The sequence below is a fragment of the Papio anubis genome, chromosome 17, assembly GCF_008728515.1.
Source record: "Papio anubis isolate 15944 chromosome 17, Panubis1.0, whole genome shotgun sequence".
Lineage (NCBI taxonomy): Eukaryota > Metazoa > Chordata > Mammalia > Primates > Cercopithecidae > Papio > Papio anubis.
In genome coordinates this window covers 15675322-15698816 of record NC_044992.1, presented here as the reverse complement: position 1 = coordinate 15698816, position 23495 = coordinate 15675322, and the positions used below count along the sequence as shown (strand labels likewise).

General features: G+C 41.5%; 1 protein-coding gene and 1 pseudogene across 14 annotated transcripts in view; one reads left to right on the top strand and one right to left on the bottom strand.

Annotated features, from left to right (window-relative positions):
• NCOR1 (nuclear receptor corepressor 1) overlaps positions 1 to 23495 on the top strand; it is a 186426-nt gene that overhangs the window by 153792 nt on the left and 9139 nt on the right. For 11 of the 14 annotated variants that reach the window (XR_002517843.2, XM_021928189.2, XM_021928185.2 and 8 more), the window contains 8 exons: positions 473 to 638; positions 845 to 1338; positions 4114 to 4242; positions 4640 to 4797; positions 4963 to 5186; positions 14981 to 15124; positions 16859 to 17001; positions 23080 to 23133. Coding sequence is in view for 13 of the 14 variants with exons in the window: in XM_021928189.2 (XP_021783881.2) it covers positions 473 to 638; positions 845 to 1338; positions 4114 to 4242; positions 4640 to 4797; positions 4963 to 5186; positions 14981 to 15124; positions 16859 to 17001; positions 23080 to 23133 (1512 nt within the window). In the remaining variant the exon portion in view is untranslated. The remainder of the gene's footprint in view (positions 1 to 472; positions 639 to 844; positions 1339 to 4113; positions 4243 to 4639; positions 4798 to 4962; positions 5187 to 14980; positions 15125 to 16858; positions 17002 to 23079; positions 23134 to 23495) is intronic. The other 3 variants (XM_021928193.2, XM_021928192.2, XM_021928186.2) reach the window with 2 other exon arrangements.
• Positions 18563 to 19459, bottom strand: LOC108582507 (annotated as a pseudogene).

Here is a 23495-nt window from a genome sequence, read left to right as displayed (position 1 = left end):
AAAGGCCAGAAAGTAGACTATCAAGTTTCTTGTCTTGTTTTCCTTTTTTCTATTTAGGTATATTAGGAAATAAACAATCCGGCCGGGCGCGGTAGCTCACGCCTGTAATCCTAGCACTTTGGGAGGCCGAGACGGGCGGATCACGAGGTCAGGAGATCGAGACCATCCTGGCTAACACAGTGAAACCCCGTCTCTACTTAAAAAAATACAAAAAAACTAGCCAGGCGAGGTGGCGGGCGCCTGTAGTCCCAGCTACTCGGGAGGCTGAGGCAGGAGAATGGCGTGGACCCAGGAGGTGGAGCTTGCAGTGAGCCGAGATTGCGCCACTGCACTCCAGCCTGGGCAACAGAGCTAGACTCCATCTCAAAAAAAAATAAAAAATAAAAAAATAAACAATCCATAAGCATTGCTTCCTTTTATCTGTAGCTTCCTCCTTATGTCTTTTTTTCTTTTTTCTTTTTCACCTCTGCAGGCTCAGAACAGCCTGGCCGACCTGGCAGTCATGGATATGTTCGCTCCCCTTCCCCTTCAGTAAGAACTCAGGAGACCATGTTGCAACAGAGACCCAGTGTTTTCCAAGGAACCAATGGAACCAGTGTAATCACACCTTTGGATCCAACTGCTCAGCTACGAATCATGTCAGTCTCTTGTACATATTTTGACAAAAAAAGTCTCTTGTGTATTCATTTTAAAGTTTGTGACTGCAATAGTCTAAGTATAGTCATGCTTTTCTGCCCGTGCCACGAAGCCTTTTTTGTTGTTGCAGTTTGTCCTTCCATCTCCCCACCACATTCCCAGCAAATGGTCTTCCCTTCACAGAGCTGTGATTTGGTTTTATTTACAGGCCACTGCCTGCTGGGGGCCCTTCAATAAGCCAAGGCCTGCCAGCCTCCCGTTACAACACTGCTGCGGATGCCCTGGCTGCTCTTGTGGATGCTGCAGCTTCTGCACCCCAGATGGATGTGTCCAAAACAAAAGAGAGTAAGCATGAAGCTGCCAGGTTAGAAGAAAATTTGAGAAGCAGGTCAGCAGCAGTTAGTGAACAGCAGCAGCTAGAGCAGAAAACCCTGGAGGTGGAGAAGAGATCTGTTCAGTGTTTATACACTTCTTCAGCCTTTCCAAGTGGCAAGCCCCAGCCTCATTCTTCAGTAGTTTATTCTGAGGCTGGGAAAGATAAAGGGCCTCCTCCAAAATCCAGATATGAGGAAGAGCTAAGGACCCGAGGGAAGACTACCATTACTGCAGCTAACTTCATAGACGTGATCATCACCCGGCAAATTGCCTCGGACAAGGATGCGAGGGAACGTGGCTCTCAAAGTTCAGACTCTTCTAGTAGCTGTATGTATCTCAATCTGAGTTTCACAATGTGATGTCTGAGTAAAGAATTACTTTATTCTTTAGGTCAAGTAGAACTATATGGTATTTAAAAATCCTAATGCTTGATAGTAAATGTAATGCAAAAATGTATCTTCTGCTGTTTTTATGATTATTTAAATATCCCAGTGTCCTACATATAAGCCTATCTATGTATCTTCCACAAGAAAACTGTATCATTTATGTAATTAAATTTAGAAAGTAGAAGGCAGACCTTATTAACATATTTAGGCATCTGAAAGGTAGTGGATATATCTCCAGGCTCTGTGCTACTGAGGTATAATTTCTCAGGAAGCATTTGCTAGGACATGGTTCTGTATTTATGCCAATACCCCAAAGCCTCTAATATCCTTTTTCTAAGACACAGATTTTTAAAAGTGAGACTACCTATTACTGGTGATTGGTATTTATATTGCATCTTTTTTGCAAGTTGAATTTTGTTCAAGTCTGGTTAGTCATTGTGATGGCTAACCTGCAAATCTTGAAATTCACAGGTCTACATTAAAATGCTAGAAAAGTTACTTTTTAAATTTTCTGTTAAACTATTGCCTCAATTCTATGTGGAACTGTAGAAAGAACAAGCAAGTATTTAAATAAGCATCTGCTAACACTGGAAGTAATTTAATCATATATAGTCATCTTTCTGTTATATCCATTGAATAAATTCAGTAGAGTTAGAGATCATGAAAAAAAATGATTTCTTATGCTCCAGAATGCAATGTGCAGTTCTTTTGATCTCTAAGTATCCACTAGCTTAATTATAATTTGTTTAGGTCACATCTACACCATTGCTGAGGCTTTTAGAGAGAGAGGGTAGTGTTGTGTAGACAAAAGACTTCTTTTAGCCTGAGATTAGGAAAATCTGCAATATAGATATTCTGCATGCAGAAAATTGCTCACTGAGAAAGAGATATTCTATAGTTGTATGAATAGGTCTTTTGAAGGGAAGTCGCCAGCACACTGGGAGATCCCACCTGGGCTTATTGAATGGTATAGCACATGGGTTCCTTAATCATTGGATTAAACATTTCTTTTCAGTTTGCATCACAAACCAAACCTTGCTGTAGGAATTTGATTTTCAGAAGGTTTGAAAATAGCTCATCTTTTCTGAGTGTCCATGTCTCTGTGTGTGGTTATCATTTTTATCACTGGTCAGTGAATTCCATGATGTCCAAAGGCTATGTACAGTTCTTCAGTGTGGCTTTCAGTTTGACTCTTGAGAGCCCCCTCATCCTGAAGGTGAAGTCCGTTGCCATAGTCTTGCCCCTTAAGGCTTCAAGAGCAATGTGAACACAGTTCTGAATCAGACTTTCTACTGAGTGAATATTGGAAGTTGTAAGCAGATTTAGGATGTTGAATACATAACCAGTGATGAGTAACAGTGGATACAAAAGTCACAAATTGTTGTAACCTTCTTAGAATATAGTGATTTATTTTAGTTTCTCAATGATCATTTCTGTCCTATTTATCAAGTTTCCAATCTCCTAAGTGTACTAGAACCCAGGTAGCTGCAGTTTCCATGACCTGGTGGGGATAGGAAGGACTGCTGAGTACCAGAGGAGCAGCTGGTGGCTAGGGAGCAGGGTTCATTCCCACCTGCTGCATCTGTGTCCAGCCAGGGCCATGTACCCTTTGGAGCTCTGACAGTGCTCTCAGATTCTATAGTGTAGTTTGTAGATGTGAACAGCCCTCTGAATTCAGAGGTTCCTGAATAGGTGGTTACATCTGCTCTCAACTGTCAGCTCTGAGGCCATGGCAGGACTGTGAAAAGCTGCCTGTTAGCCCCACTGCACAGCCCCTCTGTTTACTTGAGAACTGCGTCTTAGAGGAGGTCCTTTTTGATGTGGGTATCCTCCAGAGTTGGTTGACATCCTCCCTTTCTAGGAATATACTTCCCTTCAGACATTCTCTACCATTTCTGGTTATTTTCACAATGTAACACAGTGCTAAAAAATTACTAATATTTGGAGTAAGTTTTGTTAGCAATACTACAGTTATTTGAGAAAATCATTATAGTGTTATATAATCCATAGCTTTAAAATCATCATGGTAGTAAATGAAGCAGCTTTATAGCATCAGCGTTTTTCTAAGAATGGAATGTCCCACAGAATTGGAATTATTGGAATCAGTTATTGAGATCTACTCCCTTATTTGTTTATTAACTTCTTTCCATAAATGTTTCCCTGGTGATTTCTTTTCCAGCTCCCAGGAAAAATATTATAAATCTGTTCTCTGTTCTGCCTCATTCCAGTGTTTATTATTGTGCTTTAAAACGTGTCTTTTTTTTTTTTTGAGACGGAGTTTCGCTCTCGTTGCCCAGGATGGAGTGCAATGGCGCAATCTCAGCTCACCACAACCTCTGCCTCCCGGGTTCAAGCGATTCTCCTGCCTCAGCCTCCCGAGTAGCTGGGATTACAGGCATGAGCCACCACGCCTGACTAATTTGGTATTTTTTTAGTAGAGACAGGGTTTCTCCATGTTGGTCAGGCTGGTCTCAAACCCCCGACCTCAGGTGACCCACCTGCCTCGGCCTCCCAAAGTGCTGGGATTACAGGTGTGAGCCACTGCACCTGGCCTAAAATGTCTTAAAGCTCATAAAACTTCAGAAAACCCTCATTAACCTGGAATACCATTGAACATGGTTGATCAGAATTGAAAATATGCTGTAGGTTTGAAGAACTTAGACTTCAGAAACTTTTCCCAGGATTAGTTTTAAAATAAGATTTTCTTTTCTTAAAGTATCTTCTCACAGGTATGAAACACCTAGCGATGCTATTGAGGTGATAAGTCCTGCCAGCTCACCTGCGCCACCCCAGGAAAAACTGCAGACCTATCAGCCAGAGGTGGTTAAGGCAAATCAAGCCGAAAGTATGTCTTCTTAAGCTACCATTTACATGTTTTCATATTTACATTTATCATTTGCTTCTAATTATCTGTCTAGACCATGGTAAGAATTAACTTGTTTTGTTTATTTTAGGGTAATCTTACATGAGCCTGCTTTAGAAACAGCTATCGATTCTTTTTTATTTTTTAATGATACAGAAAATAGTTTATATTAATTTTGTTTGCTTCTGCATTTATATTTTGTTCTAGTCCTCAGACTTCTGTCAGTGAATAATTTTTTTTTCCAAAATTAAGATAAGTTTGTTGTTCGGAGCTGTGTACCACATCCTTTCCTGTGTTCTTCTGAATTATATTTAATCTTCGATAATGAGTGAAAGGCACAGACATTCCTGGAGTAAGACATCTGTGTGTTCTCTACTAGACGATGCTACCAGACAATATGAAGGACCATTACATCACTATCGACCACAGCAGGAATCACCGTCTCCCCAGCAACAGCTGCCCCCTTCTTCACAGGCAGAGGGAATGGGGCAAGTGCCCAGGACTCATCGGCTGATCACACTTGCTGATCACATCTGTGTAAGTTTTTCATTATTCTTATTAGCTGATTTTCTTTTTTGATCATGGGGAAAGCAGATTTCATATAGAAAAAGAAATTTATAATAAAGATATCTAGATTTCTTAATACTTTTTTTTTGCAAGTACTCAATGAATTTTACCACTTCCTTCTTTTCTCATTCACAGCAAATTATCACACAAGATTTTGCTAGAAATCAAGTTTCCTCACAGACTCCCCAGCAGCCTCCTACTTCTACATTCCAGAACTCACCATCTGCTTTGGTGTCTACACCTGTGAGGACTAAAACGTCAAATCGTTACAGCCCAGAATCCCAGGTTCAGTCTGTCCATCATCAAAGACCAGGTTCAAGGGTCTCTCCAGAAAATCTTGTGGACAAATCCAGGGGAAGGTATGATCTTTATTCCAAATTATATATAAATTTCCCAACAGTAAAACAAATGGAATATATCTACAGGATAAGGAATTTGTTTCTCACAACTAAAGTTCATTTGCCTTTAATCCCTGGAAAGTGTAAATGAGCTTTGTTCCCCTGAATATTATTCTTAGAATGTCCACTGTCTTGGCATCTGGTACTATGTCTTTTTAATATATATTCAAAAGATGATTATGTTCTGTTGGTTGGTTTGTAAAGACAGTTAAGAACAATGTGTAGTTTGGTAGTGGTTTAGGGACACTTCAGTGGTCCTTCCTAATAATACCTCTCATATTTATCTGTCTCAGTGGTTTCTACTGGGTCAGCATCAGTAGAAGTTTAAGAAGGTGATATCAACCAGGCACAGTGGCTTATACCTATAATGCCAGCACTTTGGGAGGCTGAGGTAGGAGGATTGCTTGAGCCCAGGAATTTGAGACCAGCCTGGGCAACATAGTGAGATCTCATCTGTACAAAAAAAACTAAAAACAAAAACAAAAAAACCTATCTATCTATCTATATAGGTTGTTTGCTTCTGCATTTATATTTTATTCTAGTCCTTAGACTTCTGTCAGTGTATATCTATACACACACATATATATACACACACACGTATATATTTTAAGGTGACATTAAATAAAGGAAAGGGAAGCCAATAGTGGCACCATGAGTGGAAACATGTTATATGCCAGGGCTCTCTGATAAAGAGTATATCTTCTTACCTGATAGTCTGTGTTTGGTTAAAATAAAGTGGATGCAGGATTCTTGCTTCAAAGTGGTAGACTAAATATTAGCACATGTTAAATTATAGTTAACAAGCACAAGGGAAATAAATTTAAGAATGCTGAGAAGGCCGGGCATGGTGGCTCACGCCTGCAATCCCAGCACTTTGGGAAGCCAAGGTGGGGGCATCACCTGAGGTCAGGAGTTCAAGACCAACCTGGCCAAAATGGTAAAACCCCATCTCTACAAAAATACAAAAAAAAAAAAAATTAGCCAGGTATGATGGCAGGTGCCTGTAATCCCAGCTACTCAGAAGGCTGAGGCAGAAGAATCGCTTGAACCTGAGATCATGCCATTGCACTCCAGCCTGGGCGACAGAATGAGACTCCGTCTCAAAAAAAAAAAAAAAAAGAATGCTGAGAACAAGACTGAGATATTGGCAGATCAAAGATTCTGGCAAATACTTGGAAGACATAGAGGACAGATGAGCCAGAGTAATGGAAGCCATGGCTCAGAGCCTGAAAAAGAGAAATTTGTAGCAGAAGTAATTCTCCAGCCTACCTACCAACCCATCGAAGTGAGCAAAGAGTAGAAAGAAGAATATAGATGAGAAGCTAGATGGTCTTCTTTAAAAAAAAAAAAAAATTATTGTGGAAGTTTTCAAATACATACAAAAGTAGAGAGAACAAGTATAATACACCTCTAGGAATCGATCACCCAATTTTGGTAATCATCAGTGTATAACGAGTTTTGTTTCATTTTTATCCCTGCTTGCCCCAACCCCTAAACTGCATAATTTAGTCATTAGAAGAAGCTGGATAACCTTAAGGATAAGATGAAAACACATTTATTCCCTGTTAGCCAAAACAAAACCAAAAAAAGAAAAGAAATGCAATTATCAAGAAAAATGGAAAACTATATAGCACTGCCATGGTCCATTCCTGATGAAAATGTTTACACAATCTGTGGTGTTAGAAAACAGAATCAACTGGTTTTCATTTTAGTTATTTATTTATTTAACTTTCATTTTAAGTTCAGGAGTACATGTGCAGGTTTATTATATACGTGAACTTGTGTCATGGGGGTTTGTTGTAAAGATTATTCTGTCACCCAGGTATTAAGCCTGGTACCCATTAGTTATTTTTTCCTGAGCCTCCTCCTCCCACCCTCCACCCTCCAACAGGCCCCAGTGTGTGTTGTTTTCTTCCATGTATCCGTGTGTAAGCTCCCACTTATAAGTGAGAACACGTGGTATTTGGTTTTGTTTTTGCGTTAGTTTGCTAAGGATAATGGCCTCCAGCTCCATCCATGTCCCTGAAAGGGACAGGAGCTCATTCTTTTTAATGGCTCCATAGTATTCCATGATGTATATATACTACATTGTCTTTATCCAGTCAATCACTGATGGGCACTTGGGTTGATTCCATGTCTTTGCTGTTGTCAGTGAACATACATGTGCATGTGTCTTTATAATAGAATGATTTGTATTTCTTTGGGTATATATTCAGTAATGGGATTGTTGGGTTGATTGGTAGTTGTGTATGTAGGTGTTTGAGGAATTTCCACAGTGCCTTCCACAGTGGTTGAACTAATTTACACTCCCATCAACAGTGTATAAGTGTTCTATTTTCTCCACAACCTTTCCAGGATCTGTTATTTTTTCACTTTTTCGTAGCCATTCTGACTGGTGTGAGATGGTAGCTCATTGTGGTTTTGATTTGCATTTCTCTCTCTCTCTTTTTTTTTGGAATAGAGTCTTGCCCTGTTGCCCAGACTGGAGTGCAGTGGTGCGATCTGAGCTCACTGCAACCTCCACCTCCCAGGTTCAAGCGATTCTTCTGCCTCAGCCTCCTGAGTAGCTAGGATTACAGGCTTCTGCCACCATACCCAGTTAATTTTTGTATTTTTAGTAGAGACAGGGTTTCACTATGTTGGCCAGGCTGGTCTCGAACTCCTGACCTCAGTTGATCCACCTGCCTCAGCTTCCCAAAGTGGTAGGATTACAGGCATAAGCCACTGCACCCGACTTGATTTGCACTTCTCTAATGATAAGTGATATTGAGCTTTTTTTTCATATGCTTCTTGGCTGCATATATGTCTTCTTTTGAAAAGTGTCTGTTCATATCCTTTGTCCACTCTTTCTTTTTTTATCTCATTCTGTTTGCCCAGGCTGGATTTCAGTGGTGCAGTCTCGGCTCACAGCAGCCTCAACCCTCCCAGGCTCAGGTGATTCTCCCACCTCAGCCTCCCAAGTAGCTGGGATTACAGGCGCACACCACCACACTCACTTTGCCTCGTCTTTAATGGAGTTGTTTTTTCTTGTAAATTTGTTTAAGCTCTTTATACATGCTGGATATTAGACCGTTGTCAGATGCATAGTTTGCAAAATTTTTCTCCCATTCTGTAGGTTGTCTGTTCACTCTGTTGATAGTTTCCTTTGCTGTGCAGAAGCTCTTTAATTAGATCCCCCTTGTCGGTTTTTGCTTTTGTTCCAGTTGCTTTTGGTGTCTTTGTTACGAAATCTTTGTCCCTGCTGATGTCCTGAAAGGCATTTCCTAGGTTGTCTTCCAAGGTTTTTATAGTTTTTTTTTTTTTTTTTTCCACATTTAAGTCTTTAATCCATCTTGGGTTAATTTTAATATATGGCATAAAGAAAGGGCCCAGTTTCAATCTTCTGCATGTGATAGCCAGTTATCCCAGCACCACTTATTGATAGGGAATCCTTTCCTTTTTGCTTGTTTTTGTTAGGTTTGTCGAAGATCAGATACTTGTAGGTGTGAGGCCTTATTTCTGGGTTCTCTGTTCTGTTCCATTCATCTGTGTGTCTTATTTTTGTACCAGTACAATGCTGTTTTGGTTACTGTAGCCCTGTATTATAATTTGAAGTCAGGTAGTGTGACACCTACAGCTTTGTTCTTTTTGCTTAGTATTGCCTTGGCTATTCAGGCTCTTTTTTGGATCTATATGAATTTTAAAATAGTTTTTTCTAGTTCTGTGAAGAACGTCGTTGGTAATTTAATAGGAATAGCATTTAATCTGTAATATGCATTGGGCAGTATGGCCATTTTAACGATATTAATTCTTCCTATCCATGAACATGGAATGTTTTTTCATTTGTTTATGTCATCTTTTATTTCTTTGAGAAGTGTTTTGTAGTTCCCCTTGTAGACATCTTTCACCTCCCTGGTTAGCTGTATTCCTAGGTATTTTATTATTTTTGTGGTGGTTGTGAATCAAATTGCATTCCTTATTTGGCTCTCATTGGTGTATAGGAATGCTAGTGAATTTTTTGTTTTTTTTTTTTGCACACTGATGTACCCTGAGACTTTGCTGAAGTTGTTTTTCAGCTTAAGGAGCTTTGGGGCTGAGACTATGGAGTTTTCTAGATATGTGGTTATGCCTCTGCAAACAGAGATAGTTTGACTTCTTTTCTTCCTATTTGGATGCCCTTTCTTTCTTTCTCCTGCCTGATCACCCTGGTGAGGACTTCCAATAGGATGTTGAATAAAAATGGTGACAGAGGGCATCCTTGTCTTGTGCTGGCTTTCAAGAGGAATGCTTCCAGCTTTTCCCCATTCAGTATGATTTGGCTGTGGGTTTTCATATATGGCTTTTTATTATGTTGAGGTATGTTCCTTCAATACCTAGTTTACTGAGAGTTTTTAACATGAAAGGGTATTGAATTTTATTGAAAGCCTTTTATGCATCTGTTGAGATTTGTGTACATTGAACCAGCCTTGCATCCCAGGGATGAAATCTACTTGATTGTGGTGGATAAGCTGTTTAGTGTTTTGCTGGATTTGGTTTGCCAGTATTTTGTTGAGGATTTTTGCATTGATGTTCATCAAGGATATTAGCTGGAAGTTTTCTTTTTATTGTTGTTGTGTCTCTGCCAAGTTTTGGTATCATGATGATGCTGGCCTATCAGGAGAACCTGCTTCCGATGTTTAACATGGGTTCTTTTCTATTTCTTGAGTATCTCGGCTGGGTTGAGAAATAAAGGGAAAGAGCACAAGAGCCAGAAATTTAAAGCTGGGTGTCCGGGGGAGACATCACATGTCGGCAGGGGGATCCGTGATGTTCTCCGAGCCGTAAAACCAGCAAGTTTTTATTAGCGATTTTCAAAAGGGGAGGGAGTGCATGAATAGGGTGTGGGTCACAGAGATCACATACTTCACAAGGTAATAAAATATCACAAAGCAAATGGAGGCAGGGCAAGATCACATGACCACCGGATGAGGTGAAATTAAAATTGCTAATGAAGTTTGCCCGAAACAGTGATAACATTGTTTACATCTTATCAGGAAACAGGGTTTGAGAGCAGACAACCTGTCTGACCACAATTTATTAGGCGGGAATTTTCCTGGTCCTAATAAGCCTGGGAGCACTACAGGAGACCAGGGCTTATTTCATCCCATCGGCTTTGACCATAAAAGACAAAAGACTGCACGCTTCTAAAGGGGCCATTTATAAGCCTACCTTCAGGGCACATTCTCTTTCTCAGGGATGTTGCTTGCTGAGAATTCAGCGATATTTCTCCTGTTTGCTTTTGAAAGAGGAGAAATATAGCTCTGTTCTGTCCGGCTCACCAGCGGCCAGTTCAAAGTTCCTCTCTTGTTCCCTGAACATCGCTGTTATCCTGTTCTTTTTTTAAGATGCCCAGATTTCATATTGTTCAAACACACATGCTCTATAAACAATTTGTGCAGTTGACACAATCACAGGGTCCTGAGGCAACATTCATCCTCTTCAGCTTACGAAGAAGATGATGGGATTAAGAGATTAAAGTAAAGACAGGCATAGGAAATCACAAGGATATTCATTGGGGAAGCGATAAGTGTCCATGAAATCGCCACAATTTATGTTCAGAGATTACAATAAAGACAGGCGTAAGAAATTAGAAAAGTACTAATTTGGGGAACTAATAAATGTCCATGAACTCTTCACAATTTATGTTCTTCTGCTGTGGCTTCAGTCGGTCCCTCTGTTCGGGGTCCCTGACTTCCCACAACACTGGCCTCATAGAATGAGATAGGGAGCAGTCCTTTCTCAATGTTTGGAATATTTTCAGCAGGAATAGCTCCAGCTCTTTTTGTACATCTGGTAGAATTTAGCTGTGAATGTGTCTGGTCATGGACTTTTTTTGGGTGGTAGGCTATTTATTACTGACTCAATTGCAGAGCACATTATTGGTCTGTTCAGGGAATCAGTTTTTTCCTGGTTCAGTTTTGGGAGGGTGTATGTGTCCAGAAATTATCCATTTCTTCTAGATTTCCTAGGTTATATGCATAAAGGTGTTCATAATATTCTAATGATTGATTGTGTTTCTGTGGGGTCAGTGGTACTATTCCCCTTGTCATTTCTGATTGTGTTTATTTGAATCTTCTCTGTTAGTCTTAACTAGTGGTCTGTTTTATTAATTTTTTCTAAAAACCAGATCCTGAAGCCCGGCATGGTGGCTCACGCCTGTAATCCCAGCACTTTGGGAGGCCGAGGAGGGCGGATCATGAGGCCAGGAGATCGAGAGGCTAACACGGTGAAATCCCGTCTCTACTTAAAAAAAAAAAAAAAAAATTAGCCGGGTGTGCTATCAGGTGCCTGTAGTTCCAGCTACTCGGGAGGCTGAGGCAGGAGAATGGCGTGAACCAGGGAGGCAGAGCTTGCAGTGAGCCGAGATCGCGCCACTGCACTCTAGCCTGGGCGACCAAGCGAGACTGTCTCAAAAAAAAAAAAAAAAAAAAACCAGATCCTGAATTTGTTGATCTTTTGAGTGTTTTTTTGTGTCTCAGCCTCCTTCAGTTCAGCTTCAGTTTTGGTTATTTCTTTTTTTTTTCTTTTGAGACGGAGTTTCGCTCTTGTTGCCCAGGATGGAGTGCAATGGCGCGATCTCGGCTCACTGCAACCTCTGCCTCCCGGGTTCAAGCAATTCTCCTGCCTCAGCCTCCCGAGTAACTGGGATTACAAGCATGCACCACCATCCCAGTTAATTTTGTATTTTTTTAGTGGAGACAGGGTTTCTCCACATTGGTCAGGCTGAACTCAAACTCCTGACCTCAGGTGATCTGCCTGCCTCGACCTCCCAAAGTGCTGGGATTACAGGTGTGAGTCATTGCACCTGGCAGTTTTGGTGATTTCTTGTCTTCTGCTAGCTTTGGGATTTGTTTGCTCTTGGTTGTGATGTTAGCTTGTTAACTTGAGATCTTTCTTTTTGATGTGGATATTTAGTGCTATAAATTGCACTGCCTTTTTGATGTGGATATTTAGTGCTATAAATTGCACTGCCTTAGCTGTGTCCCAGAGATTCTGGTATGTTGTATCTTTGTTCTCATTAGTTTCAAAAAACTTGCTTTCTGCCTTTATTTTATTATGTACTCCAGGAGCAGGTTATTCCATTTCCATTGGAATTGTATGGAGTGATTTTTATAAGCAAAACACAGAGGAGTTTCTCTGTAGTTCTAGAAAAGGATGTGAGGCAATAAATCATAAAAATGGCTGACAGATATTGAGAGTTGAGGGTTGCATAGGAAAGAGAGGTAGAAGTAAAGGTATGTGTGCTAATTTCATTTTTAAAAAAGAAAATATAAAAGGCTGAAGTATGCTATGTAAAGGCAAAATGCACAAAATTAAAATAAAATAAGCAAGCCAGCACAGTGGCCAACACCTTTAATCTCAGTGCTTTGGGAGACCAAGGTGAGAGGATTGCTTGAGGCCAGGGGTTCAAGACCAGCCTGGGCAAAATAGTGAGACCCCATCTCCACAAAAAAAACTAAAAAATAAAATTGCCCAGGCATGGTGGCATGCACCTGTAGTCCCAGCTACTTGGGAGCCTGAGGTGGGAGGATCACGTGAGCCCAGAATTTGAGGCTGCAAGTAAGCAGTGATCATACTACTGCACTCTAGCCTGAGTGACAGAGGGAGACCCTGTCTCAAAAGTAAAAATAAAATGGGCAGCAACAGAGAAGGCAAATCAAATTCTTCATCTTTCATGAAAGAGAGTTAACAGATTCTGTTTCAAGTTTTATAAATCAAAAACATGTTTAAGATTATTTACCAAGTTTTGGAGGTAAACACTAAAACAACTAAAAAAAAAAAAAAAAGTGGCTATCTTGAATAACTGGATGGACTGACTGGGAAAGGCCATAACAAATCATGTTATAATTTTGCTTTAGTGTTATAGTCATAATTCAGATGGTGAAAGTCACAGGTGGCTTTAATATGCATAATCACTATGTCAAAAAATTTCAGGGGGGCTGGGTGTGGTGGCTCACGCCTGTAATCCCAGCACTTTCGGAGGCAAGGCAGGTGTATCACTTGAGGTCAGGAGTTTGAGACCATCCTGGCCAACATGGTGAAACCCTGTCTCTAATAAAACTACAAAAATCAGCCAAGTGTGGTGGTGGCTACCTGTAATCCCAGCTACTTGGGAGGCTGAGGCACTAGAATTCATTCAGCCAGGGAGGTGGAGGTTGCAGTGAGCCAATATCATGCTATTGCACTCCAGCCTGGGTGACAGAGCAAGACTCTGTCTTAAAAAAAAAAAAATTGGGGGTGTGGTGGGGCCAGGTGCTTGTAATTCCAAATACTTTTGGAGGCTGAGGTGGGAGGATTGCTTGAGGCCAGCAATATAGTGAGACCCCGTCTCTACAAAAAATTAAAAATGGGCCACACAGACATAATAAAACATATAATAAAAACATAAGCTGGGCATGGTGATGCATACCTGTAATCCCAGGTACTCAGGAGATGGAAGTGAGAGGATCACTTGAGCTCAAGAGTTTGAGGCTGCAGTGAGCTATGATTGCATTCCTGTACTCCAGCCTGGTCAACCTGTCTCTAAAAAATAAAAATTGTAATAATAAGATAAATGGGCCAGGCACGGTGGCTCATGCCTGTAATCCTAGCACTTTCGGAGGCCCAGGCAGGCGGATCACCTGAGGTCAGGAGTCCTAGCCAACATGGTGAAACTCTGTCTGTACTAAAATTACAAAAATTAGCTGGGGAGTGGTGGCGGGCGCTTGTAATTCCAGCTGCTTGGGAGGCTGAGGCAGGAGAATCGCTTGAACCTGGGAGGCAGAGGTTGCAGTGAGCTGAGATCACACCACTGCACTCTAGCCTGGGTGACAAAGCCAGACTCTGTCTCAAAAAAAAAAAAAGAGAGATAAATGGGTGGGAGCTAAATAGTGTGTCTATCTTATATTATTCTTACCAAATGGTATCCAGAGAAAAAATATAAAATTGCAGAGAACCCCTCTGCCATAATACAGTGTAACTAGAACCTATGTTGACTCTCACGCCTGTAATCCCAGCACTTTGGGAGGCCAAGGTGGGCCGATCACGAGGTCAGGAGATCGAGACCATCCTGGCTAACAAGGTGAAACCCCGTCTCCACTAAAAATACAAAAGATTAGCCGGGCATGGTGGCGGGCGCCTGTAGTTCCAGCTACTCAGGAGGCTGAGGCAGGAGAATGGCGTGAACCCGCAAGGTGGAGGTTGCAATGAGCCGAGATCACGCCACTGCCCTCCAGCCTGGGCGACAGAGCGAGACTCTGTCTCAAAAAAAAGAACATAAGTTGACTCACCTGATAAAACTTCTTGGGTGTCAGTTTAGTACTGAAGTCCTTTATCTTTAACTTGATGATGAAAGAACTGGTCAGTCATGACTCAAAATAGGTAGGAAAACCTCAATAGGTAGGAAACAAAGGTTTTCCTAAGGAGCCAAAGGTGGGATGGCGTCTGACGTTGAAGGACATGTGGGGAGCCTCAAGGACGCAACTTCTGCCACTGCTGCTGCCCGGGCAGCACTGTCTGATGACGTGACTCCTGGATCCACGGGGTGTGCATGGGTCAAGTGGCAGTAACACAGTGGTTTTTATTTGTTTGTTTGTTTGAATTATGTATATAGTGAATACCTGAGGTAACTTTTCTTCTGATAGAAATTGGCAGCTTTTGCCTCTTCTCCTGAATGAAGTCATGAGTTAACAAGTTTCTGTTTAGGTAAGTCTCAGGTGTGCCTTTGAAACACAATCTAATATTTCACGTTACAATAGTAGGCCTGGAAAATCCCCAGAGAGGAGTCACGTCTCTTCGGAGCCCTACGAGCCGATCTCCCCACCCCAGGTTCCAGTTGTACATGAGAAACAGGACAGCTTGCTGCTGTTGTCTCAGAGGGGCACAGAGCCTGCAGAGCAGAGGTACGTGGACTTCCTAGTGACAGCAGCCATTCGTGGCGCGGGTGCTTATGCTTTAACATTTCCTTCAGTTGGTGCCATTTTTCTCCTTTGGGCTTTTATGTCTGGATGGCATTCTCAGAGGATCATTTGTCTCTGTTTTCCTACTGATTTAATGCTAGTGGATTTTAGCAAAAAGAAAATATTTATAATATCATATTTAAATAGGTTAGAAAATATTTGTTCATTATTCTTGAAATTAAGTCTTTCTAGATATTTTTTAAAATGTTTTTGTCTAGGGGAAAGGGTCATCCATTGATTCAGCCAACATTTGAATGCTTACTGTATACCAAGCACTGTGGACTCTGAAAAGATTTAATGTTACCTATTTCTAACCCTGACCCCAACCCTATTAATTATTAAATTATTATCCCCATTTGACTAGATGCCTTTGAGTTGGCTCCTTTCCAGTCAATCTCCATACCTCCACCTGGGTGATTTGTCTAAAACTCATGCAGAATCCAGCACCCAGTCTTTAGCATGGCATCTGAGTTCTTGCATGACCAGGTGTATGCTACCCATTCAGCGTCACTTCCCTCTGCATCACCCCTACACTGGACTCTCTGTCCAAATCATGTTGTTTATTGTTCCCTGAATTCCATAGTCATACAGTTTGCCTAATGCTGAACCCTTCACTGGTGCGCTGAAAGCTAGACCTGTCACTTGCTCATGGTCGTACTGATACTAATGGGGAAGGGCCAGTTTTAAACGAAGGTCTAACTCCAAATTGCTAGTGCCTTTCTTACAATGTGTTGCTATTAATTTATTGCATTTATTCTTAGGGAGCTAAACAGATATTGGTACTTTTCAATGAAATGAAGAAAATCCATTTTTGGAGAGGGAGTGATGTTCAATTTTATTATACATTTACGTCTTTCCCCCTATGTTTATGAGTGTTTTGAGGACAGGGACCATGTCTTATTCCTGTTCCTATCACCTTAATTGTCTTTCCTGGCGTAGAGTAAGTGTTCTTGTATTTGAATGATGAATGAATCCACATGACTGGATTAGGCTGCCAATAACCTATATTCTCTGTTCTCAGCTCTGGCTCTAGCTAGATCCTTGTGGCCTTGAGCTGTTAGGGGAAACTTGTTTTTTAAAATGTGTTAGTATAGGAAGCTGCCAATAAAATATGAAACTCTTTATATTAAACTCAGCTCATTTGTTAGGTGGCTTGAAATGATTGTTAACAAATAGGCAGTTTTATTCCTATACTGTTGTGTTCCAGTCCAGCTGTTGATTGCTTAGATATGAGTTCCTGCTATTTTATAGGCAAGTGTGCTATTAGTTTTAATTGTAGTTTACTTAAAACTAATTCTAGTAAAATAGTTCCCAGTTTAGGTGGCAACCATGAATATATTAATGTTTGTGCTGTTAAGAAGGCATCACGATAAGCTGTTTCTGAGTTCTATTAATATTCATTTGCTACTTCTTCATTCCTTCCGAAGAATTTCTGCTCTAGATTATCTCCATTCTAATTCTAATTTTATGATTTCATTTTGAGAGCTAAATCCTTTATCCTCAAATGATGTACTAAGTGGTTTATGATTACATACTGTTTCTTAGGGCTGTAACCACAAACACGGGATGAGGAGGCAGTAGTTTTCTAAGTACTCTCTGACTGTTGTTATCATTGATAGGAATGTCCCCAGGATTAGGAGTACATGGTTGTAATATACTTAACTTTGGCCCTAACAGGAATGATTCCCGCTCACCAGGGAGTATAAGCTACTTGCCTTCATTCTTCACCAAGCTTGAAAATACATCACCCATGGTTAAATCAAAGAAGCAGGAGATTTTTCGTAAGTTGAACTCCTCTGGTGGAGGTGACTCTGATATGGGTAAGTGGGATTTCTTTCATGAACCCCAAATAAAACATGCATTAATAATGATCTCCAGTGTTGCCTCTCCTATAATGCTTGAGTTTGAAGGCTCTTTACAGGACATCTATCCAACACATCTGATCCTAGAGTTCCTTCTCAAGTGTCTGCCAGCCCGTGAAGAGTTCTAATGAGGAAGCAGGAGTTCGCTCCTTTCTGAAGCTGTGCCATTTCTCTTTGAAGGAATCTGTGTCTAGGTCACTTTTCTTTACGTGGGACTGGATTAACTCTCCATAGTTTATTTTTCTTTCTCCCCTACCCGTCAGTCTTCCTTTTGTCCATTTGGGCCCATCCCCACATAACATCTCCTCAGATATTTGAAGACGTGTCTTTCAGGAGTCCTCTCAATCAATGTCCCCAGTTTCATCAGCTGTGCATCACATGTCCTCATTCTTAGTACCCCTACCATCTCAATTATTCTCCACAAAAAACATTTAGCCTAGCCTTTCACTAGGTTTCGCGTAATACAAAATAGAGTAGTGTAATATGATCTATGCTAAATTCATCATTTTTCGCCTAAGACTATTTAAAGTAGCATTTAAACTAGCCTAAGACTATTAGCTGTTGTGTTGGCAGCCTGTACACTGTTAAGTTATGAAGTACAGTTAAGTACTTAGTATGAATGTTGATGTCAAGGTCTTGGGCTACTTTTAATTCACGCCTTGCCCTCGCTCTACTTTTGCAATAACTAGCTCCAAGTATAGGACAAGTCCAAGTCCGTCTGTGCTTGCTCCAGTCCAACTACTTTTTCTACCCTACCGGTGTCTTTCTGGTCTTGAGTTGATTCATTCACTATTCATATGCAACTCTGATAAACTCACAGTGTAAAAATACAACATTGGCCAGGCACGGTGGCTCACACCTGGAATCTCAGCACTTTGGGAGGCCAAGGCAGGAGGACTGATTGGGCCCAGGAGTTCCAGATTAGCCTGGATAACACAGGGAGACCCCGTCTCTACAAAATATAAAAAACTAGCTGGGTGCAGTGGTATACGCCCCTGTAGTCCCATTTACATGGGAAGCTGAGGTGGAAGGATCGCCTGAGCCTGAGAAATTTGAGGCTGCAGTGAGCCATGATCGCTCCAGCCTAAGCCACAGAGTGAGATGTCTCAAGAAAAAAAAAAAAATTACAAAAATTGTCTGGGTGTGGTGGCTCACGCCCATAATCCCAGCACTTTGCAAGGCCAAGGTGGGTGGATCACCTGAGATCAAGAGTTTGAGACCAGCCTGGGCAACATGGTGAAACCCCGTCTCTACTAAAAATATAAAAATGAGCTGGTCATGGTGGCGTGCGCCTGTGATCCCAGCTACTCGGGAGGCTGAAGCATGAGAATCACTTGAACCTGGGAGGCAGAGGTTGCAGTGAGCCAAGATCGTGCCACTGCACTCCAGCCTGGGCAACAGAGCGAGTCTCTGTCTCAAAAAAAATAATAAAATAAATAAAATAAAATATAAAATCAGTAATAATGGTAGCAAAAGGTTATCTAGCATGTACTATGTGGTAGGCTCTATTCTAAGCACGTGTAGATATAATCTCATTTATTCCTCACAACAACCCTACATATTACACATTACAATTATCTCCATTTTGTAGATGAGGAAACATACTCAAGTTTAAGAGTTGGAACAGGTTACATATCTAGTAAGTAATGAGGCTGCTGTTCAAACCCAGGCATTCCAACTCCAGAGTCCATGTTGCTAATGATGGACCAGCTGGCTTCAACAGTTCCATACTCATAGCATCTTAGGCAGATTGTTGGTAAATACCCTGGCTAATGCTCTGTGGCAGAACCTTTCCTCTGGGTTGATATGCAAGTATTAATCAGAACCTCCTCGTGCTCTCTCAGCACTCTCTCAGCACACTCAGTACTATCCCCCGGTCTTATCAGTCTTTTCCTCAGTCCCTGTGATAGAAAGACTTTGGGTATACTGTAGTCTGGTTTATTCTTTCTTTTTTTTCTTAAGTTCAGCTTTGTATTGAACACATTATAAGAGATTTAGTCAAAACGACTAAAGCCCATGTCATCACACTCCTCAGATTCTTCCTTCTTTGCTTCCACTTTCTTCTCCTTAGCTGGAGCAGCAATAGTGGAGTGGGCAGGATCTCCTGCTGGTGTAGCACCAGCTGCTGGAGCAGGTCCACCAGCCCCTACATTGCAAATGAGGCTCCCAGTGTTGACATTGGCCAGGGCCATTGCAAACAAGCTAGACCAAAAAGGTTCAACATTTACACCAGTTGCTTCATGAGGGCATTGGTCTTATCCTCTGTGATGGTCACGTCATTGCCATGCAGAGTGAGGGCTGAGGAGATGCAGGCAAGCTCGGAGACAGAGGCCAGGGCGCAGGCAAGTGTGGGGCTGGCACTACCGGATGTGGTGCTAGTCGCTGGATCAAGTGAGGGCCTCACCCCAACGTGGCCTTAGCTTCCTTGGAAGGACTGAGCACTGTGGCGGCAGCTGAGGAAAGGGTGATCTGCTTTATTTCTGTGATCTACCATCTACTAGTCTCCTGACCCTGTCAAAAGAAAGGAAAGTGGGGGGCCTTGCACTGTGATACGTGTTTAGATCTGTGCCACTCTGTTTCTGAACTTGTCCTCGCTCTTAATTACTAGATTCTCTGTTTAGGTGGCAACAAAATAATCTAAAAGACAAATATTTTAGAATGCTGATGAGAATTGTTATCAGGTTTACAGATACCCTTTCTTTTCTTTTCTTTTCTTTTTTTTTTTTTTTGAGATGGAGTTTTACTCCGTGGCCCAGGCTGGAGTGCAGTGGCGCAGTCTTGGCTCACTGCAACCTCTGCCTCCCGGGTTCATGTGATTCTCCCGCACCAGCCTCCCAAGTAGCTGGTATTACAGGCACCCATCACCAAGTCTGGCTAATTTTGTATTTTTAGTAGAGACGGGGTTTCTCCATGTTGGCCAGGCTGGTCTCAAACTCCCAACCTCAGGTGATCCGCCCACCTCAGCCTCCCAAAGTGCTGGGATTACAGGCGTGAGCCACCGTGTCTGGCCACCTTTCTTTTAAAAAAATATTGTTATTACTATTTTCTGTCTCCAGTCTTCAACAGTTTAATGTATTATTTACAGCTCCTCAAGTGTCACCAACAAAAATATACTCTCATTTTCAAATTCTTTCGGCACTCATAGATGAATGTGTGAGCATGGAGAGCTAGAGATCTCAGTGCAGCCGGGAACTGAGATGCAAATCATTTCACCTTTGTGTGGTTTGCTCTCATCCGCTAGTCTATCTTACCCTTAAAGTGGGAAACTCTTGACAGGGAAATGCCATGTTTGAAATGAAGAAGCCTACTTTATAGTTTCTCCTCTCTTGCCTAATGTTTTGAGTAGTGTACTATGTTGGGTGTTTTAGTATGCCAGATGGTCTCTACTCCCTGAAGCTGTATGATGAAACAAGTACCTAACTTTAACAGGAGATAATTAATGTCTTAAGGGAAGTACTAACAGAATTGCTTTAGAGTCTGGGATTTTTTTTTTATTGCAAGAACTATTTTTCATGGTGGAAAGGAGAATTTATATTAAAGAACCAGTGGGCTCCTGGGCCCACCATGGCACATTTAGCCTTCACTGAGAAGCAGAACTAAATGAAAGCCATCAGCAGCTAACACAGCTTCACTTCAGCTCATTGTATCCAAATCCAGTGTTCCCAAGGACATCAATGACTTTATTGTTTTGAAAACTGTAATGCTTTAAAACTTACTTTATTGGATTCTCTTTGCAGCTTTTGACACAGTGAACCACTTTCCTTCCCTGAAATGCTTTCTTTTGGCTTTCTGATGCCATGTTCTCCTGTTTCTTCTCTACTTCTCTGGCCACTTGTGTCTCCTTAGAAGCTCAGTCTTGCTTTGCCTGGCCCTTGACTGTTAGTTTTCCCCAGGGCTCACTTCTTAGCCCCTTTCTCCTCATGCCTTATAATCTGAGTCATCTCATCTACTCAGGATTTGAATGGTCACCTGTATGCTGAAAACTCCCAAATTTGTATCTGTAGTCCAGCTTTTCCTCCTAAGCTCTACTTACATATCTTTGCAGACCTCATTACTTCTTGACTAACTTACTGGCTCCTTAAGTATCTAAACTTGAATTCATATTCTACCTCCCCACACAAAAAGTTCCTCCTGCTTCCCTACCACAGTTACCTTTACCCTGGCTGTCACTATCCTGGTCTCTCTGCCTCCTGATGGGAGTTACCTCTTCCTGTCAAGTTGGCCTCCACAGTGGCTTTCACATGCCTACCTTCCCTTCTGCTAAGTTCTGAGCAGTTACCACATTCTTGCTCAACAGTAGGTACCAGTCACCTGGACTGCTTATTAAATAGTTGAACTATGGGGCCCCAGGAATGTAGACAATTTGCTAAGCTACCCAGGTGATTCTAATTTGGCCTCAGCAAGTACCACACTGCACTGTAAGCTCCATAAGCAAAGGAGGGGGTATCCTGCAAATGTAGTATCTAAGGATTATCATTGGTTAACTTATAGGAAATTGTCTTCATCTGACCATTTTTGATCAATAAGAAGGTAATCTTACGATTCAGCCAAATAACTGCTCAATTAAATGTCTATCGAATGAATGAATGACTCCTATTCCACACACTTCATGATAACAAGGCTCTGCTATTTCAGGCTCAAATTATTTACCTAGTCACCTGGCCCATAAGAAGACTATCATCCATGGCCATTGTTTTCTAGTTCTTCTGAAGACTTTTCTCCTCTGTCAGTTTAAAGCCTCCCTAATCAAGTTTGTTTCTAGGCACATGCACTCTTCCCTCTTCTCTAATGTGCTCACCCCTTGGGTAAGAGTCCATCGTTCTGTGGTTTCATTAGAAATTTCATTGTGGTGGGGCACGGTAGCTCACGCCTGTAATCCCAGCACTTTGGGAAGCTGAGGTGGGCAGATCACCTGAGGTCAGGAATTCGAGACCAGCCTGGCCAAAATGGTGAAACTCCGTCTCTACTAAAAATACAAAAATTAGCTGGGTGTGGTGGTGGAGGCCTATAATCCCAGCTGCTCAGGAGGCTGAGGCAGGAGAATTGCTTGAACCCAGGAGGCAGAGGTTGCAGTGAGCCGAGATCACACCATTGCACTCCAGCCTGGGTGACAATGAAACACCTCTCAAAGGGAAAAAAAAAAAGAAATTTCACATTCTTCGGGACACATCATTTGGCCACCCACTTGCTTTCTGCATTCTTTTTTTCTCTTTAAAATTCTTAGCATCAAGTTGGGAATGACGGAAACACCAATTTATGTCCCAAATTCTTCCCCTTTCTGGCACACTGCTTTATTATAGGCGGTTCCCAGGTCTTATGCTGTTAGCATTCAAACTGCAGATTACAAGTTGCACAGTCAGCAGGAATGAAAAGGATCAAGAGTCTTTTGTTTTTTCCAGCAAATATCCTGAGTTTCCAGTTAGCCATGCAGGGAAACACAGTCATTTTCATAGTATTCACTGTGGTGGCTTTCCTCTGGATCACATCCCAGGCTGCCTCAGACCTGTTGGTACTCATGGCGGTCATCCCAGAGTCCAAGGTTTCTTCTTCATCAGAAAGCCTTGGTTCCTGTTCTGAGAACAGCATTTTCCTATTTGTTTTTCTCCAGCAGTGCAAAGTTCCTTAACTTTTCTGGGTTACATTGCTCCTTTATTTACCTTTTTGGGAGAGTCTCACTGTGTTGCCCAGGCTGGCGTCAAATTCCTGAGCTCAAGCAATCCTACCGCCTCAGCCTCCTGAGTAGCTGGGGGACTAGAAGTGCACCACTGCACACAGGTTATTGCTCTTCTTTTGATGTTCTTACCTTACCTATTTCCTGATTTCCTTTTAAAAAACAGCCTGGGCAACAGAGTGAGACCCTGTTTCAAAAAAAAAAAAAAAAGTTCTTCCATTTTATCTTCACTTAATGGGTGAAAAATAAAGGTTGAGGTCATGGAAAATAAAAAGATTAATTTTATTATAGGAATTTTTTGAGACTTTAGTTTGGTGTATATGATTATCACATCTTAATTAACTCAAATGTTTGCTTAAATATAGCAGCTGCTCAGCCAGGAACTGAGATCTTTAATCTGCCAGCAGTTACTACATCAGGTAAGACTGAAAAGACATTATTTACCAATACAAAATTGGCACAGCAGTAGTCAGTCCAACAAATATGTACTGAGTACCAGCTGTATACCAGGGGAGTGACTGCTCTAATATGAAAAAATGAATAAATAATTTAGTGAAGGAAGGTTTACCCAGTAGCACACAAAGGAACTGAGATCCAATAAATACCTATTGAAAAGATAAATGAACAAAAAGAATGGAAACTATTAAAGAACAAGGTTGAAACTAGGGAACTGGGAAAACTATTGAGTAACTTTAATAAAAGTGTGAGTGACTGATTCACTTGGGAAACAAATTTCCTTAAGGAATTATTTGTGGATTAAGATGGTCTCTGGGCTGGGTGC